The 20,357-nt window shown below is 43.7% G+C and overlaps 3 protein-coding genes across 3 annotated transcripts; 1 reads left to right on the plus strand and 2 right to left on the minus strand.

The window, feature by feature from the left end:
- Positions 1-1,291: 1,291 nt before the first annotated feature.
- Positions 1,292-7,057, minus strand: gpr137 (G protein-coupled receptor 137). Its single transcript, XM_085788499.1, has 8 exons — positions 6,999-7,057; positions 5,208-5,673; positions 4,892-4,941; positions 3,967-4,204; positions 3,460-3,609; positions 3,178-3,303; positions 2,960-3,078; positions 1,292-2,393 (listed from the first exon to the last, which is right to left on the minus strand). Exons 2-8 carry the CDS (start codon positions 5,586-5,588, stop codon positions 2,297-2,299), a joined length of 1,161 nt encoding a protein of 386 aa, XP_085644625.1. The 5' UTR covers positions 5,589-5,673; positions 6,999-7,057; the 3' UTR covers positions 1,292-2,296.
- Positions 7,058-7,366: 309 nt separating this feature from the next.
- pld7 (phospholipase D family, member 7) lies at positions 7,367-16,599 on the plus strand. The gene is made up of 12 exons (XM_085788500.1): positions 7,367-7,531; positions 8,082-8,198; positions 10,502-11,419; positions 11,650-11,837; positions 11,964-12,144; positions 12,243-12,357; positions 13,056-13,183; positions 13,770-13,973; positions 14,759-14,898; positions 15,527-15,692; positions 15,793-15,892; positions 16,356-16,599. Exons 1-12 carry the CDS (start codon positions 7,394-7,396, stop codon positions 16,556-16,558), a joined length of 2,598 nt encoding a protein of 865 aa, XP_085644626.1. The 5' UTR covers positions 7,367-7,393; the 3' UTR covers positions 16,559-16,599.
- Positions 16,600-17,537: 938 nt separating this feature from the next.
- On the minus strand, positions 17,538-19,609 carry smim19 (small integral membrane protein 19). Its single transcript, XM_085788769.1, has 3 exons — positions 19,323-19,609; positions 18,482-18,606; positions 17,538-18,080 (listed from the first exon to the last, which is right to left on the minus strand). Exons 1-3 carry the CDS (start codon positions 19,457-19,459, stop codon positions 18,016-18,018), a joined length of 327 nt encoding a protein of 108 aa, XP_085644895.1. The 5' UTR covers positions 19,460-19,609; the 3' UTR covers positions 17,538-18,015.
- Between the last annotated feature and the right edge of the window lie 748 nt (positions 19,610-20,357).

Below are 20,357 nucleotides of genomic sequence, written 5' to 3' on the forward strand. Positions count from 1 at the left end.
TGTTCACAGATAAAAAACCTCAGAATAAAGAATAAAGTCCAGAAGACAGCAATGTCAAGATTCTGGACAGAAAGAACAGATGGTTCGAAAGAGGAGTAAAAGGTTGTTCTCCTGGGGTCAATAGACCCTAACGACTGTCCTTCACATGAGATACCAACAATGGTCAAGTGGAACCAGTACTTTCACAGGTACTTTGGTGAACACACCCACAGAGGTTAAATACCTGGGTCTTACTCCACTGTCTTGGTCAGACTAGTGTGGACTAGTGAGACCGATGCGTACGAACTGATGAAGCTGGTTGGATAAGAGGCGAAACGTCTTTCTAGACAAATACAAGTCCAGTTGCCTATGATTCAATTTGAGAGAGAGAGAGAGCAATGACCTGGATGAATGAGAATATTCATAGACTATAAAGTCCAGAGTATGATGTAGCCTATCATATTCAGATGAAGAAGAAATTCCCAGAGCTGAAGTTTTTGTCAGAAAGCAGCAAAATATAATTTTCCTCCTCACCATTCGACAATCAGGGCAGAATTACAGCACAATGTATGATAAGGACCCAGGTTGCAGGATATCTCAACAATCCAGATGTTCTCCACATCGGGGATAGAAAACATCCCAGAGATGACAAATCTGTAGGGTTTCTACAGTATATAGAGACAACTGGAAAAGGATGAATGAGACACTTCGGTGTGCAGGCCAGGTACACCCTGGACAGGTCACCAGACTATCACAAGGTCAACACACAGAGATTAACAATACACACACACACACACACACACACACTCAGGGAATAGGCTGAAGTACCGACAGATAACCCACGCAGGCACCAGGAGAACATAAAAACTCCACCTAGAAAGGCCCCAGACCTGGGAATCAAACCCAGAACCTCCTTGAGACTTTGTAATTTTATAATAATAATAATGAACTCTATTTTGGTAAAAAAAAAAAAGAAAAGAAAAAAGAAGACAATTCTAACAGGTTGATTGTAATAAAAACGAATGGTGTCTTCTGATTAAAAACAGTCTTTCTGCACTGTAAAGAGGAAAGACTCAGATATTCCTAAAGTTTGTGATGAGTGACAAGTTGTCTCTTCATGCAAAATAGATTTTGGGTTTAAAATACAATTAAGCTTCTTTATTTTAGAGCTTAAGTGGAGGCGGGTCATTTTTGACCCGTAAGACCACCAGTGTGTGCAGGAAGTTAAGACCGCACAAGGGGCTACATGTAAAAAATAAAAACTCAGAAATTTCCCTGTATACATTCACTGCTTAGAAACAGGCTGGACAGGTTTGTTTTATGTTTATTTTATTGCTTTGCTGTGTACATAGTCAGTCATAGTCAGTTGTGCAGAGGTGAAGCCACCGGTGAGTGACTCGCTATGAGGAAGCCTTCTTCTAATAAAGAGGAAACTTAAATTTTATTATCAGCCACAATTAAAAGGAAGAACTAAAGTTATAAAAACAATTCGCATAACAAAATATAATTATACAGGAAATATCTATAAATCTAAATTAAAATTTAAAATAAGTACTCTCTTTACAAATGTGACAAACAAACTGAAGGAAAAGCAGACACTGGCCGTAAGGAGAACACAAAAGTAAACAAGGAAACTAATTACAATCATAGTTATTATAATAATTATGTTTGCATAGGTCTGAGGTCAGAAAAGAGATCTTGCTGAGCTTATGCTGAATTATGTGCTAAATGTTACAAAAGGTATAACAGCTGTAAAGACGAAAAGAGATGGTTGATCATTTGTATGTTAGTCTGTTTCTGATACACTTGAAACAGTGTAAGAGAGGTTAGCTTTGTTTAAACTGTACATAACTGTAAAACAGTATCATCCTCGCCTGTTGCCAGTGGTTACCACCTGTATGAACTTGTTAAGGAATGCTGATGAAGTTAAATGTGCCGTTTTAGGAATCGTAAGAGCTAGTTCACTTTGTTATACCAACAGTGGGACAATGACTTATATAAAATGAGCAAACAACTTGTGGCTAAACCTCAGTTTAACCTTTACACAGAACTTACTGAGCACAATATTTGGCCATTTACATCTGGCAGGGATTTTCCTGCTGTGTTTCCCTTTTGGGTGAGAAAGATTTTTTAAAATGTACTCTCTCTTCAAAAACTACAAGGTGCATTTTCACTGTTTGGTGATGATTTCCTGAGGTTTTCAGTGCAAAAACTGCTCACAGGGGGAGGTACTACTGACTGGGAGCTGTGTGTGCATGGCATCATCATTAGACATGAGCAGCACAGCCCAGATTGTGGTCAGGGTGGTTTGGGGGGGTCAGTTCTGGGGGGTGGAGTAGAACGAGTGGTGCTGATGGTTCTGGTCCGGAGGGTTGGTGGCGAACAGGAGAGGAGCCGTCTCTGCCCCGTACCAGCTGAAACAGAGCAGCAGGTCAGAACAGCTGCACATACTGGACTTCAGTCGGTTATTTTCATCTCACAGCATCACAGTAAAATTTCATGTTCACTGTCAATTAAAATGCTAAGTAACTGGTGTTTATTAGTTGATAAATTGATTACTTATTTGGTCTGAAAGAGCAATACCTTCAAACATTTAGTTTTGTTCAACCAACAAAACCAAAGCAAAACTCGAGATTTTGATCAAACAAACATCTACAATTATTGATGAAACAATTAATCAGTTCGACTGACAGAATCATCTGCAACAGCTCTGATGCTCTTTTTAATTTTCTTTCTTTTTTTTTATCTTTAGCGGAAAATTGACAAAACAAATTCCTTAATCAAATTTCTCAGCTTGTTGGTTTTTAGAGATGAAAACCCTAAAAAACAACCTGCAGATTAATCAACAAGGAAAATAGTTGTGAGTTCTATCACAGGGAATCCAGAGTTTATGACCTTATGACCTTATCCATGCGCCTCATATTTTACAGCTCTGTCCACTGATTAATGAATTTGTCTGATATGGTTTTAATGAACGTACCTTGATTGTGGATGTGAACCACGCGCCCATGGAACAGGCAGGTCCTCATCGCTGCCTTGAGGGTCGTCAAAGAAATATGGACGAGGTAGGACCCTGTTGTTAATGGCCATGCTGCTGCTCTGTGAGGAGCACAAAAACTTCATTTTCAAATTCCTTAAAAAAAAAAAATCTAAGTAGATAGCCTACTTCTCCCAGAGCCGGTCAGATGTACTACCTACCTCCTGAGTCGGCTGACGGACCCTGAAGATGAGGATGAGCAGACTGGTTGGGAGCAGCTCCCATATGAAGAGGATAGCACCAAAGACCAGATAGCCGCTGTCGCCCAGTTGATAACGCAGATCAGCCTGCAAAGACACAAAGACAGACTGTGTGGTGGTGTCTGGTGCTGTATTTTTTACGAGCCATGTCTATTAACACCGCAGATAACCATCAGAATGTGCAACCATGTTCAGCGGTGGAGCCAGCGTGGCTCAGGCTGGACTCAAAGGTCAGAGCATTACCTGGTCAGAGACGTTGTACCAGTCAAAGTTAAACGATTCCACTTGGTGGTCCTGGGACAGAAAGAGGACCGTCAGGTTGTAGCAGGCCCGACTGGTGAACAAGAAGATCACTGCCCCTCCCAGAGCTGCCGTGCGGCACACGGTGGTCCCCTGGTCAGGGAGAACAGACACGGTTAGACTGGAGCTCCATCAGGGTCACAGAGGGTGAGATGTCAAAACAGACACAGCAGATGCCAGAACATCATACTCTCCTGTATAGGTTTAAAAAAATGCTGGATCCTAGAATTCCCATAATGCAACTCATTAAGTGTTTTTCTTTAGGTCGTCACTCCCTGCTGAGGACTCATGTCCAAACTTCTGGATAAACAGCCAGTGCCATAAAGACATAATGTAACTATCTTCACATGATGATTACTCATGGACAGTAAAGTAATCTTGATTTGTGAAAAAATAGTTTACTGCTTCCTTTTCATATTTTGTGGCTCTGGGGACCAAAGCTCAGCGCACCTTGCTGACCAGGTAGGGGCTGGTGGAGTGCGAATGCCTGGTCAGGAGCATCAGCAGAGCAGCCAGTAACACTGCATCCAGGATGAAGAGTGAGTCGTTGACAATGACTCGAACCAGGACCAGGTTCCAGGTCCGCTCCCCGGACCCGCCGCGGCCTCGGTCCCCGAGAGCCGCACACACAGCGTTGGCGCCGAGGAAGACCGCGCTGAGGGCGGCGTAGGTGCCCCGTGCCAGCCACCTGAAGAAGACATGGAAGCAAAGAGTCACACTTTGTTTCAAAGACTCAGGTAACACAATCTGGATACAGATTTTTCTTAGAGTATATAACAGCATGATGCAATCGTGGATGTGTGTAATTGTCTTCCAATTGTGTATATAATAATGTGTATAGAATGTGTTACCTTTTTTATGGTATTTTATTGTTGCTGTCTTTTGTATAGGATGCCCTTTAACATCAGCCACAGGGACTACTGATGAAAATGAGCCTTTTAGCTAACTCGGGTACATTTACATTTGCTTTTTACAATGTTTTATTAATGTACACGGTCCCTTTTCAAATAAACTACTAAATAAAAAATAAAAATTACGTGATAATGTCAAGAAATAGCAATTCATTGTGTCATAATGTCTAGAAATAGCCTAGAAATAACAGTAATTTCATGGTAATGTCGAGAAATATAGTCAAGAAATAACGGTCAATTGTAAGGACTGGTGGAGAAAAATTCTGGCCTTTCCCAAAAAATTCAAAGCATGTGTAATCTTTTGCCTTTATGAAAAACATGACATTACTACGAAATTGACCGTTATTTCTAGATGATTTCTTGACATTATCACGCAATTAATTGTTATTTCTTGACATTATCATGTAATTAACGGCCTGTTAATTAAAGGGTTAGCTTGATTTTTACAGCGGTGTGTTACTTACAATTTCCTGCTTCCTTCCAAGCTGTAACCCTCTCGCACTTTGAGCAACACCTGTTGTACAGGAGAGAATTACACAACAACATAGTAAACAAAAACAGGATATTCAAAATGAAAGTAAAAGTAAAAGAAATACTATCATTTTGCATTAAGTCTCTCTGAAGTAATTACTAACTGATTAGGTTTATAGTGCCAAAGGTTGTAGTTGTTTAATAAATAAAGAATGTAAGAACGTCATGAAGACTTTTTTATCAGTTCTTATTACAATCATTTGATTTCCATCAGTAGATCCAAGAGGATAATCTGCGCTCCAGCCTTACCTGAGTAAAATACAGGTTAATGAGGCTGAACGTGAAGAACTGCAGACAGACAGGGAGGCAGTAGAGCAGCCAGTAGACTGCGACAGGTAGGTGGTTGGCCTCCAGAGCGTTACAGAAGTAAAAGGAGAAGAGGGTGGTGCGGAGGGCAGCCCAGAGCAGGCAGAGGAACAGAAACACGCTCTGGTAGCTCCATCGTTTGTGTCTGTAGAGGTAGAGGAGCCAGAGCTGGATGTAGACCACCAGGAAGAGGGCAGCGTACAGAGCGGTGTAGAGGATGGTGAAGCCAAGCTGGACCGAGGGGGCGACGGCCGGACGCAGGGGAACGGGGGGAGGCAGAGTGGAGGAGTTGGGAGGAGGGGCGGCTGTGACTGGGGCTTCCATCAGGGCAGCGTCAGAGCTAACAGTCCATCATCACAGAAACACTGCCTGACCTTCTCTCTCAGCCCGACTGGTTGACATGGGAGACCTGAGGGCACAGACAAATCCACAACAGGTCAGCAGGTGTCAGGGGTGAAACTTTTCTGACGCATTAATTCTGTGTTTTCCCTCTGCAACAAATAATCTTGCTTGCATTATGGTGACACCCCATATATGGTGTCAGACTCAGAGCATCATGGGCTCCACTCTGTCTATTATTCAACCTGGTGTTTTATTTTGAAATTACAGAGAAAGTTTCATATTATCATTTAATCTTTAAGATGTACTCAGGGTAAAAGTTCCTATTTCTTTTGTAAAATGCTTTTGTAACACACGTCGGACCAAATAATCTAGATAGATAATCTTCAGTGCCTCAGAGTCTGTTCAGGATTTCATAAACTGCTTCTGTGTGCTCTCCATCCTGGGCTCAACATCATATTGGTTGTGTCTCACTCGTGTCTCAAGCCCTGTTTGGCTGTGCAATATGTGAATGTGAATGAATCATATGTGTTCTTAAGTTTGACCACATCTCTCTACTAAAAGAGATAATACATCTCAAGAGACCTCCTGATTAAATAAACGAACAAACAAACATTTATAAGAAATCAGACTTTGAAATTGAGCTCCTCGGACAGGAGTCAATACACACAAAATAAATCAATATTTTTTCAGTTCTAATCATTGTTTCAGGCAATAAAGCAAATCACTGTTTCCACCAGCATCTCAGTCTTGTGAATTTCCTGTTAGTGTTTGTCAAGACTGGACTATAAAGGGAAGTTAAACCGAAACTGACATTTACATATTTGATTCTGGGGTATTTCAGGTCACACACACACACACACACACACACACACACACACACACACACACACACACACACACACACACACACACATTGAAAAAAATAATAAAATAATAAAATTACTGACACTGTAACTACAATTTCACATCCTAACTCACTGTCAGAGGGCTCAAACATTAACCAGCTGTACGTCAACATGGACTTAACTGTGCCGTTACTACAAAGGAACTGTCTCACTGTGGGGGCACAGGCTCTCTGTCGTTTTCGACAAAAACCAATCCCTTCAAACATCAGTTAAAATCGTATTTTATAGATTAGCTGTAAATCATCACATCGTGCAGTTGTTCGTGTTTCCCAGTGACCTCTGAAACTCAGCAGGTCAGCCGTGCTCACTGTCTTTACTTCGGTCTCTGGACATAAACAACCGGTCGTGCTCCGGGCGGACACTAACTGGGCAAACTCAAACTCGTGTCTTAGGATATTTTGAGCCGTCGCAATGTTACGCTTTATCCGCTCAAATAAACAATACAACGATTAAGCTGTCAGTACTCATTTTAAGAACAACAACAGACCTTGTTTTAGGTGGATAAAGGTCCGATACGCAGCAGCAGACGACGGTAATCCCTTCTCTTCCGGGTGTGACGCAGGGACGCGAGTCAACGTCTGGGGGGCGGGGCCAAACATTTGATTCTAACCGCCAATCAGCGTGGACAGGAAATCGCGGTATCTTCAAGTTGCTGTTTACTTGTCTTGAGACCGCAGTGTATTAATCACACGTGAAGTTCATACAGTTTATAAATAGACACAAATGCTGCTTTGATAGCCAGCCGCTGCTCGCGGTCGGTTTTGTTACGGTTGCGGTCAGAACAGCGCGGGCTCTCACCGGATAGACGCACCGCTGCTCTCCCATTAAACCTGTCGTGTCAGGACGGTTTGCAACTTTGCTGCATTATTAAAGCGGACCAAGATGCCTATGGTGCTACGATCCAGGAAGTCCATCCACCCCGGTGAGCTCGGTGAGGTAGAGTTACTGGAAACGACACCGGCTGATGAAGCAGAGAGGAGGTCGACCCGCCGCCTGCACGGGAGACCTACGTACGTCGAGGTGGGTATTTTATTACTCAGCTTTTCCGCCTCCTCTTCCTCCGCTGCTGCTGCTGTTGCTGAAAAACTTGAGCTCACTCGGCCACGTAGCTGCTGCTGCTGCTGCAAGCGAGCGTCAACGGCAGCGACGTAAACGGGATAAACCGAGAAAAAAACTCTCTAAGAAGGATTAAAGAGACACCGTCCTGCCTTTACCCGCAGTATTTTTTTTCTTTTTACTGCTACTACCGCCGCTTCAGCCTTTGTAATATTTGCTTAGCTGGTTAGCATAACGGTTCAGGGGAAGCACCACACGGTGGGAGTGAGTCCGTCTGTCCGTCCGCCGAGCCCGAACTTGTTACCGCATTATGGTAAGTTTGTGTTAAAGCTGACGGTGCTTCTTTCTTTATTGGGGGAGATGGAGAGACTCGTGTGTCGCTTGTATTCACCTTGGAGTCTAATTTTGCAGGGTTTTTTTTAGACTAACACACTGTAAGTGTTTGAAGTCATACCCAGTGCTTTATGACAATGCAGCTATTAACTGAGTATAACCGGTGTGGTCCTGTCAGGAGTCGGAGGAGGGCGAGTCTGAGTCTGTCCACAGCGAAGTGATGGAGACACAGCGGGGTGAGAGTCCCCCGCCGGAGCAGGAGGAGGAGGAAGCAGCTGAGGATGCAGACACGATGACGGTAGGCTGTTATTCACCTTACAGATAAAAGCCAAACAAACACACCTCTGGCCTTTGTGTGTGTGTGTGTGTGTGTGTTGTCCAGTAAAGCCGAGTCCTAAAATAGTTGCATGGGTGTGTCCAGTTCTTATTCATATATCACTGTGGTGAGAGAAATAGTGGTTTGTCTTGTGTTTGTGTCTGTGTGTGTACTCATCAGCAGGAAACAATGACAGGCTGGTCCGGAAGTGTTTTAATCTCCTTTATTCAGCTGCAACAGAAGTAAAGTTGACTTTTACATGACATTCTGTATGTCTACATTGGCTAATCTTTACTGTTATCATTATCACATAATGTAAAAACCCCTTGGATTAAGTCATTACAATTGCCACAACATTTTACAGTTATGTAAACAACCTTTATCATCAGTGAGCATAATAACAGTAAAGATAACAATCAAGTCAATTTTATTTATACAGCAGCCAATTCACAACAGAAGTTATCTGTTACAAGTAGTTTATTATACAGACACAGCAGAGCAGTTAGGACTTTATATGTTATGAAAAAGCACCTTTAAAACCTCATCTGATATAGACAGGAAGCCAATGAAGGGAAGCTAAAAATGGTGTAATAGATTTCCTGGATTTGATTACATTGCTAACTGCAGCGTTCTGACTCATTTGTAAGATCTGAGCATGTGGCAGGCCAAGAAAGCAAAACATTACTGTAATCAAATCTAGATGAAACAAAGACATGAGTTAGCATTTCTGCATCAAAAAAGACAGAATCCTTGCTATTACATAAGTGGGGAAAAAAACGGTTTTGGTGACATCCTTAATGTGTTTATCAAGTAAGAGTGTATAGGACATTTTGGACAGTAAATCTTAAATGAATGAAATATTTGCTGTGGCCACACTTTACCTTCAAATAATCATCAGTCCTCTGGAGAACTTCTGCACGGTTTTTCAGGTTACATGGCAGGTTGGTTGTTCCGGGCATCTTTGAGCACTCGCCACACTTCTTGAGTGGATTAAGGCTTTCTCAGGGTCTCTTTGTCTCTCTCTCTGTAATCCCAGTAGGGGCCACAGCATCTATTATAGGACTCCTTGTTCTACTTGCAGCTGAAGATAGTTTTTGATGATTGTGGTTGAATGTTGAGGGTTGGTGTCATGTTGCAGAGTATGGAACTCTCTACATGAGGGACCAAAAACACCTAAAAGGTCAATAACTTGTACACACTGCTCCATCTGATTGAAATACTTAATTAAACGGTTGCAGTGCCATTAGGGCGATGATACGAGGGTTATATGAATTCAGCCTACATCACATTACATAACATATTGGAATTCCTTTTCCCTGGTGCTGCCCACACATTTGCTGCTGCTGCATCCGCACCATATCAGCCTGTCAATAAACCAATCAGCCTATACGTTTTAATGTCTCTATTTACTAACATAAAATTAGAAAATCATATAAGGAGTCTGACATGTCTGCTCGTAATGTATTAGTTTGAATGAGCGCACAGATTAGCAGGACATTGTTTATGTAGCATTCATGACAAGAGTTTTGGTACTGCAGTGAGATTTTTTTTCTGAAATGTTGACGTTGACATCTGCCAACAAATCTGCCTGAATCATTTGGGCTGAGTCAGCCTGTTCCTGTCTGACTTGTTGTCGTAGGAGAAGCACAGCTGTGACTGATAATGTAAATGATGGCTCTCTCCCAGTAAGCACTATCATTTCACTCACATGGCCTGTCTAAACGTCTTGCAAAAAAAACAACCAAAAATCCCAATGAGACATTTAAAACAAGCACAAAACTCTAATAAACCATAATTTGGAAATTGGGTTAAACATCCTAAACCTTCATTATCGGGCCAAGAAACACACTTCAGTCCATTTTGTGGTTTAATTCAGAACCTTCATCTCTAACTGCCACCGGAATGTCGTGGTCAAGGTATCGTAGCCACGGCAACAGTGGAGTTCATAAACAAATATTGACTATCCAGGACAATGTGTTGAACAGCTTGCGGTGGCCATGTGGACGTGAACCAGTCAGGAGAGCTCATTTGAATAGGCGCGGCTGCTCTACATTGAGATAATGTGCAGAGCCGCGGTGTTGTCGTTCACCGGTGCTATGTAAAAAGACTGGAGTGTGAAGAGTTGAGTATGTTTGAACCTGTACATGTTTAACGTTTGGCTTTTAAAGGTATACAAGATGTTATATAAGGCAGAACTTGTGTGTGTATATGCTGAAAGAGGTGATGATGTGTTTTATGTCCACAGAAGATGTGTGCTTTGACTAACAAGTTTCAATCTTCCCCAGGCTCTGAAAAGTTGTAGTGTTGTGCTGGACCGTCTAGAGGCTGAAAAAAGAGAGCTCGAGGAGAAAGAAGACATGAACCGCAAAGGTGGGAAACCCGTGTCTCGAATCCCTACTTTCCATAAACGACCCACCAGCCAGCACACGGAGCTGCCCCTTCCCAAAAAGGAGACCCCTGTCCACGTAGCTCACGTAGGAAGCGCGGAGACCCCGAAGTCCAGACCGCCAGACACGCGAGAAACGGCGCTGCCGCTGCCGTCGGTCCGAGCCCACAGAACGGGCTTCGAAGCCTTCTCTCCGTTCAGCGGCGCCGACCACGGCATCGCTGCATCCAAGAGCTGGAGCTTGTCCGAGTCCGTACAGCATCCTTTAATGACAGCAAGTCCCAGACCCGCCCTAAGAACAGAAGAAGGATCAGAGGAAGACCAGAGCAGAACCTCAGAGATAGAAGATACTTTACCAGACGCTCCTGTCAGCCAACTTCCACTGCAGGGCTCGCTCAGCCAAACGCCACAACCAGTCACAGCAGAGAAATACGATGTCGAGACCAAAGGCAGGACAATCCTCATCGCCTCGGGAGACAACAGAGGGTATGAGACTGCAGAGGTTACTCAAACAGCTGCAGCCGGCCAAGTGGATGCTATCATGGATGAAGAGCCGCCATGGGGAAAAGAACCCATGAGCACGCTTCAGTTAAAGGACAGCAGATCGTCATCAGACGCCGAATCCGAGGAGGATTTGACGGACGAGAAGTCGGAGCACCACAGTGAGGCGGCGGTAGAGGCGGAGGATCGCAAACCGCACGTCGTCCAGGCAGAGGTTTCAAAACTTGTGGAGGAACAAGCAGATGTGGACGATGAACCCATTCCTCCAGTAGCACCAGAGAAACCTGCTCAAGTCAGCTCCACTGAGTCGGCTACGGTGAGCAACCGCGCCGTACTTGCTTCATAGATTCCACTCATAACAGTTGTGATGTTTTCTCGATGGTCTTGGCAGAGCCAGTCACATATTAAGGAATTTTGCCACACCCCTCAGTAAGAGCTGTGGTATGCAGCACAGCCCCAAGATGTTTCCTAGTCTCTGTCCCAGCCAAGATTGAAACGTGACTCACTTGTTCATGAGTTAAAAACCCACTTTGTGTCATTTTGCAGAGCTCAGGAAGCTCCAGTTTTCTGCTCTTCTTCCTCCTGCCCACCACCCTGCTGCTCCTCGGTGGGTTCGGTCAGCACGTCTGGCACTACGGGGTTCCCATGTCTGTGGCCCAGCTCGCTGCTCAGCTGGAGCTGCACTGGCTGGAGGGCTTCGGCTTGGTCCCCGAGCCCTGCAGCGCTGACTGTCGGTAGGAAATATCAACAAACCTCGATCTCTCTGACCTGTTTCTGCGTTTAGAGACAAACCTCTAAAATGAGGTGTGGCTCGGTGTGGAAATGGTTTAACTTGAATCACCCTCTCCTCCGTCATTCAGCGTTCAACTGGTGGAGAGCATCCCTGTGGGACTCTACCAGTCCTCTCCCTCGTCCAGGACGAGCATCGCAGACAGCTGGCTGCATCTGCTGGACAAGGCCAACAGCTCAGTCCACATCGCCGCCTTCTACTTGACACTACGAGGCACTGACCTGAAGTTAACCGACTCCTCTGACTCTCAGGTCAGTGCAGTAGCATGCCCCAGTCTCACGCTGTAGTGCTGTGTATCTACCAGTCATACTGAACTCTTTTTTCACTCTTTGATGAATGTCTTTTGCAGGGACGAGAGGTTTTTAAACAACTGAAACAACTTGAATCTAAAGGTGTGAAGCTTCAGATTGCTGTCAACGCCCCCCAGACCTCAACCCAAGACACAGCAGAGCTGGCTGCTTCAGGTACAACATCATGTGACCATTGTTTTAATAGCTAAAAGAATCAGCTTCTTCCATTAAAGGAAGGGTAAAGATCCTGGAAAAACGGTTCTAGCAGGCCACATTTTGAAAATACACAATTCAAACATCCAAGCCCCTTTCCTCAGACTTCTCTCTGAAGCCACGCCTCAACACCGTTGGGTTCACATCAAGGTGAAGCCCCACTATATGCGACAGTATCACAACACTACCGCGTCGCTCACATTAGGATTACATTGGGTCGCTCTGAATGTAATCCCAGCATCGCTAACTTTCCACCAGCTCCCTCTCATGGCTCATTGACGTGAAAGAAAACACCGTCATCATAATAAACCACCCAGCATCAAGCTTAGAGTTAGATTACAACCTACCAGACTTCAGTGTGCTACACTGGGTTAAAGAGAGATGGCAACTTGATTGACATCACGATCCAGTTGACTTGAACGTGGCGTTCACGATGATTGGATGCTGTTTTTACAGGATTGTCCGTTCCGCAGGACTGACATTTTTTATTTTTATGAAAAAGCGTTTAATTACTTGGTTGCAATCGGGGTGTGACAAGGATTTCAAGCAATTCAGTAAAAAATAAAAAATAAGATTTCCAACCCTACCTTAAATTTATACTGATGCGGTTGATACTACAATATGATATTATATGAGTGATCTGTGTTTTCTCCCCCCAGGTGCAGAAGTCAGAGAAGTGGACCTCAAAGCTGTAACCGGAGGCATCGTCCACACCAAACTGTGGGTGGTGGATCAAAAGCACTTGTACCTGGGTAGCGCCAACATGGACTGGCGCTCTCTGAGTCAGGTAAACCAGAGAGAGAACATGTGTTTTCTAATGTATCTGGCCTTAAATCTGTATCCATCACACACACACACTGCCCTTTGCATGACTTTGCATCGCTGTTCTCTCACAGATCACATTACTGTCCAGATTTGTCCTCAACAGTTAGTCCCAGCAGCCGGGCCACAGTGAGACAGCAGTTCTTGGCCTCAGACTGATGCTGCATTACTCTGTATTAGACTTTCAAGCAGGGCGCACAGCTGATCATATAATTCAATTAAACCAGCCGAGGAGCCGATGCTCAGACTTTGCAGTGCTTGTTGCTGATGTGTGTACACTGAAAGCACAGTATTTTCAAATCATTCAAACAATGTGATTCCAAATGATGGATAAGTGAACATGAAACATTTTCCTGCTCTTCAAGTGAAATAATCTGGGTTATGTTATTGTTTGGTCTTCATAATGCAGCAGACTGCGCTGGTTCCAGGTCTAGCTCTGCAGAGTCATCCTAGTAGCTCCATAAATCCTCTCCCTGGACCAGGATCCAGGGAGAGGATTGCTGCTGTGGCTGCAGCTCAGTTAACACATCAGGCACTTTCTGTTGAACCAGGTGAAGGAGGTGGGCGTGTCGGTGGAGGACTGCAGCTGCCTGGCTCAGGACGCCCACCGCATCTTCGGGGTGTACTGGCTCATCGGTGGCGCGGACAGCGGATCCCTGCCCCCGTACTGGCCTGCTCGCCTCTCAGCTCTGTCCAGCTCCCAGAATCCCCTGCACCTGAAGCTCAACGGAGTCCCTGCTCAAGTCTACCTGTCTGTAAGTCTGTGAGAAGACGTTTGTCTTCATGAGTTTGTTTTTGGATCTCTTTGGATCTGATACTGACATGAAAAGACAGATGTTAGTGTCAATGCCAAGCTTTTTCATCTGTTAGTTTTGTGTTTACACGACTGGTATAATATCCTTGGTGGAGTGGGAGATGATATGAAACCATATTTAGATCATCATAGGACATAAATTAAAGCAGAAGTAAGCGGAATATTTGTGTTAATATAAGTCTTAAATAGTTATATCTTCCGACGGCAATCACGTACATAGAGTGTTTGGTCTGAAACACGGGTCTGTCAGTCACTCTGCTCTGCTGTAAGCCGAGGAGAAAACTTTCCTTGTATCCTACAACCTTTATCCAATGAGGAGAGAGAACGGCATAAAGGGGCGGTCCTCTCTCAAGGGATGCGCGTGAATGTGGTGACGTAGGGACGAGGACCAATAGATCCATGACGAGGGCGGGGACTGCATCGGCTGACAAGAAGTTAGCCAAAACGACCGGATCGCTTACTTCTGCTTTAATCAATCTTGACTAACAGCTCAGGCGTAGGGCAGTTTGGTTTGATAGTATAATTAAAATCATTTTTCAAAATAGTTTAATCCTCATTTGTTTTCACGTATCAACGGATGAACTGAACTTTGGTGAAAAACTAAACATTTATTTTAGCTCTTTGAAACCTCAATATGTCTCCATGGTAACATCGGGATGAAGGTCCTACTCCCCTCCCTCTTTGCTCCTACGATCCACACTTCTGATGTTTGTCTGTTTCCTGCAGAGCGCCCCTCCACAGATCTCCGCCCGCGGCCGCTCTGACGACCTCTCCACCATCCTGTCAGTCATCGACGACGCCCAGAAATTCGTTTACATCTCTGTCATGGACTACCTCCCTCTGACTGAATTCACAGAGCCACGCAGGTGACGACAAACAACTGCTGCACCATGAAAATCCTGCACATTCACCATCACACAGACAGAGTAATGCACTAAAACTCAATCTGCACACGTCAGGTCGAGTCACTCGGATACATGCTTGAAAAAAAACAATGTAAGGTGGGCATTTATTGAACGGGCACAATGTTGATGATTGGCTGACAAAGCAGCTCCTCTGATTAAGCTGAGGTAAACCTGCTGCTGACTGGAGGCTTTTTCATTAAAATGATGGAAACTTGCCAAACTGGAAGCGAGACATTCAGCTTGAAGTGAAGTCCCACTCTGTACAGTAGGAGGAAGTGTAGGAAAATGTGTTGTCCACTGTTTCCTTCTCATCAGTTACACACACATAGTTAGTCCTCCTGTCTTTCCTTGCCTGTGTCTCCCTCATCACACACTGTACACAACAGTGTCGATAAGTCTGTGCATATTCTCATTTGTCCAGGTCATAGTATCTCAAAGGAGTTTTCAATCGAATGCAACCGGACTTGGTTATTTGTCTAGGAAGACGTTTAGACAAATAACCAAGTCCAGTTGCATTTGATTGAAAACTCCTTTGAAACAGTGTCGATCTGTCTGCTACCAAACTGTGACCCTGGCCTCTTGCTCTCAGGTTCTGGCCCGCCATCGACTCGTCCCTGCGTGCTGCAGCCTGCACTAGAGGCGTGCAGGTCCGGCTGATGGTCAGCTGCTGGGAGCACTCGCCTGGCTCCATGTTCACCTTCCTGCAGTCCCTGCTGGTGCTCAACAGGCCTCCACTCAAGTGTGACATAGAAATAGTGCGTTTGAATTTCCTTAAAGGCTTGAACAGCGAAAATGAACAGAACGATGCTGGACCGTGAACTCGTGTTTAATTTACACATTTGTATGTCTTTGCAGAATATTTTTACAGTGCCTTCAACAGCAGAGCAGATGAAGATCCCCTACGCACGAGTCAATCACGCCAAGTACATGGTCACAGATAGAGTGGTCTACATAGGTGTGTTGTTACCACTACTCACACTGTCACATCCACTGGGACAGACACAGAACAGGACAGTGTCACTTACTGTTGGCCATATATTTGTGCTTTTACTTCACTGTTTCAGATACTAATTATTTTGCTGATTGTGTTTATAACAAAACAACTCAATCAACACTAAAACCAGCTGTATAGAAGAAAGAAATATTTTTGGCCTGAATCCGATTCCTTCATTTAGTTTGTTTGTCAAAGTGAAATATTTCTGCTGATGTGGCAGGAATATTACAGATTGTTTCAGTGCACAGATATTATATTCACATTTCATATATAGTTGTAGGTAAGTAATAAGCAAAGTAAAGTTATTAGCATTAAATGTTTTTTTTAAATACAGGTTTTCACAGATTAGCCTGCCCAACACACACATAAGTGATAATCCTCCTGTGACTGTCATAGTCTAAGTGCTGAGTGTTTGTGTCCACAGGCACGTCCAACTGGTCGGAGAACTACTTCAGCAGCACTGCGGGCGTGGGCCTGGTGGTGAACCAGACGGGCTCGGCAGTGGGAAGAGGCCAGCAGACGCTGCAGAGCCAGGCAGAGGAGCTCTTCCTCAGAGACTGGAGGTCCCAGTACTCCAGCCCTCTGTCTGCCGACAGCCTGGACGTCTGCCCTCAGGGCCGACACTGAGGGCTCTGCCCATCAATAAAGCACATTGTGTTGTAGATGAGCATCTCGCTTGCTCTTGCCACTTGAACTTTATTTTATGCAGAAAGCAGCTTGCTGTGCTGTGCGAATGAACACAGTTTATTTTATTGCTGTTGTTTCCTCACTGCCTTCCTATGTCTGTATATAAGTGCTATTTTTTTACAGTCTGTAATGTTTTGACTATTTTCTTACCTGAGCTGAGGCGCACGGGAAGTCGCTTTGTACAATTAATTTCATGCCTGGAGCATTTTGTATATTTTCCTTATAAATGTCGGTGCCAAGCTTTCACAGATTTACGCAGGAAATCCAACATTTCCAAAGAGGTGCAGGCTGCACACCGGGGCCATGTTTACGCTGCTGAAGCCTTTAGCTGTTAATATTCATGTGTGGTGAAACCATTTGACATGACATTACTTCAACAGTGCAAGACCCTTGTACAAATACTTGTCAGTTCATATCTGATAACTCTTTCAAAGAAATCAATTCTGAATGTTCACCTTAAGTCTCTCAGTTTAGAGAAAACTTGCTTTACTTTTTTCTTCAAGTGTTTGTTCTGAATTTGAAAACAACCTTTGTTCTAGTCTGGTTTATCTGTTGTATCCGTCTTCAGTGAACATGCTGTGTCATCTCACACTGTTGGACCGTTCAATTAAAAGGGACTTCCTGGCTCTGAGTGGAACAGGGAACGTTTCAGTTGGTCGTGGACAAACTGAGCAGTTTACTGGATGTTTCAATATCAATAAAACCTGTTCCCAGCTCTGAGAGCTTCACTGGTTTCTATCTAATGAGTTAGATATTGTTGATGAAGGAACAGACAAGTTAGTTAAAACGATTTCTGTCTGACTGCATCACAATACACCATTTTTTTGTAAGTATTCAATTCCTCTTAATAACCAAGTTTCTACCACACAGTTAACCTCAAACGACAAAAAAGAAAATACCAATAATCAGATCATCTGAATCGGTTCATTGTTACATATCTTTATTTTCACATTTTTTTAACTTACCTAACGACACAAAACATCTTACAAACAATTAGACAAGTAAAAAACATCTAGAAGCTATAATGTTAAATTTGAAGGATCTTGTTTGACGTGCAAGAAATTTTTCATGGTTGACTTTCTGCTTCACGCCACACTATAAACACCTCAGTGACATCTGCTGATGTCGCAGGTTTATTACTCTGGAAGACGCCACACTCCCATACACATTCCTGGCTTTTCTCCATTTATCTGGCTGTTTGTGCTCCACATGATCAGCCAAGGAGACGACGAGGTAAATGGAAACTCATGTCTCTTTCAAGGAGCCAAACAGGGAGAAGCAGGACAGGAGTTATGTGTGTCTCACTATAAAATCTTTGACCGTGACAGTCATTCAAGTCCTTATTCTATCCGTGTACAAACGACAAGAAGAAACAGGAGTGAGATGCCCTGCTGCTCTCACTCCATGGAGAGCTGCACGCTGTCTGTCTGGCCTTGTTGCTGCTGGTGCTCAAACTTTCTGGCTGAAAGACAAAAGAGAAGAAACAAACGGTTTAATTATCCACACAGGCGCCTGTTCAGTGTGATCAAGACCCTTTTCAAAGTAAAACACTTATCAGTCATGAACTGGAAATAGTCGTTGCATTTTCTCTGTGTAAAAACACACCTTTTAAGACACAAATATGATCTGGGTGCATCTGTGCTGCTGGTTGTGTGCATGTATCATGTTTATGGTGTTTAATTCTGCCTTTACTGTTATTTGATGCTGCTGTAAAGCACCGTGTACCTGTATTTTTAAAGGGTGTTAAGAAATAAAGTTTTATTATCATTATTATTATCACAGTGGTGGAAAAAATAAGAATTGTATACTTAAAGGAGATGTGAAGCTGGACAGTACATCATGCCTCTGCTGACACTCACTCACCCAGAGAGTACATCTCCAGCTGCTGCCGCAGACGCACCTTCTGCAGGCTGTCGTAGAAGTTGGGCTCCGGGCTGCTGCCCGCGGTGGGAGGCAGAGTGAAGATGCGCATGATCTTCCTCTTGTTCCTGAATGATATGTGAATGAAGAGAACAGATTAATAAGACTTCGGAGGATGAAGAGAATAGAAGAGTACGTCTCCATTTTTTAATCATGTTTTTGATTTGTCAACCGAATATATATTATAGATATTTAACATCCGGTTTTAATGTTGAGTTATGGAAGATTTGCAACTGTAATATTTTTTGTGTGTTTCTCTTATTTGATTATTTATTTATTTGACAATTATTCTGTTATCTTGCCGTTTGTGGATTAGCGGGGGTTAGGAGAGCCTTCTGTGTGTGTGTGTGTGTGTGTGTGTGTGTGTGTGTGTGTGTGTGTGTGTGTGTGTGTGTGTGTGTGTGTGTGTGTGTGTGTAGGTAAGTCCTGTAATGTGTTTCAATGTATTTGTTTTTCTTTTATTTCTTTACCTGACATTGTATCATTGTATCTTTTTGCGGAAGGACCCCCTCGAAAATGAGATGATTCATCTCAAGGGGCTATCCTGAATAAATACATTCAAATTCAACTAATGTAGACATTGACCACAGACACTAAGGATGGTTTCCATTATCATCCGTATGTAATAGGCTGCACACTGACGCACCTGTCTGCAACCGAGGAAACATTAAAATGAACATTTAATCAACGCAGTTTGGCGTGAAGAGTAAAATCGTAGGGAGAGCTCAGCACTGTGTTGTATCTCCAGTCTGAAGCTGAAGGTTTGACCTAAAACGTTACTTACTTCCTGGCGTACATGAGCAGCCCGAAGCTGACCAGGATCACCAGCAGGTAGACGTTGGTGGCCTCGTTCCAGGCCTCGTGCACAGAGTAGTCTATGGACTCGGGCTCGTTGTTGCCCAAAACCCCGTGAGCTCCCATGGCAACACGGTCAGCACGACCACAGTCTGCCGGGGAATATGCGACAACGACAGACAGGTAACGGTGTTGAACTAGCTGCTGGCTGCTGCAGTTTCCTCTGAGCTAGCCGTGCATTGTAAACACTGTGACGTCACTTCCGCCTCCTTCTTCGAACCGGAAGTTCGTGCGCTGCGTAGCGGGGCTCGTGGCTGCCGCCAACAGTTCACAACCTGAACCACGACATCCTCCTCACGGGTTAGTGCCATAGGTTAGTGCTTGTCTTGTAGCAAAGAGCAAAATCCAGCTGTCAGATAAATCTTTGAACCACGCAGTAGGATGTTTCTGTGCGCTAAGTCACTGTTAGCTGTTCAATATTGATCTATAAGTGTGTGAAGTTGATGTGCAATAAATACCCTGGGCAGAAGGATTCAAGAAATGCGTTTTGGTAAAAACATATTGACGTGGTGTCTCTTGCTGTCAGTTCCAGGCAGCTATGTTCCCAAGTGATTTATATGAAACTATGAATGTGTAAAATCTGATGGTATGTGTTGACTCAAGGTGTCTGGTGAGAAATAATATATCATATCATAATCTAAATAATATCAAAGAGATGTGAAATGTCCTCAAAGAAAACGTTTAGTTGACAATAAAGCTTTTTTAACACCATGTTTAATCAGTTCAATATCATTCATTGTCAGCAATTACATGGTTGCCTTATTTACACAAATAACTTTGTTGCATCACACTGGGGCTTGTTTTGAAATTTTTCTTTCAAAATTATCTTACTTTTCAAAATAGAGTTTTACTAATTCAATACTACAGAATACATAAAGCTGCTTTTAACATAATTGCTGAAGTTAATGAGTTTATACACAAGACAAAGACAAGAACCGAAGCTCAGGATACATAAGAAAGTATC

This window comes from Trachurus japonicus, chromosome 10 (genome assembly GCF_045865225.1).
Source record: "Trachurus japonicus isolate A0001 chromosome 10, Traja_1.0".
NCBI classification, from domain to species: Eukaryota; Metazoa; Chordata; class Actinopteri; order Carangiformes; family Carangidae; genus Trachurus; species Trachurus japonicus.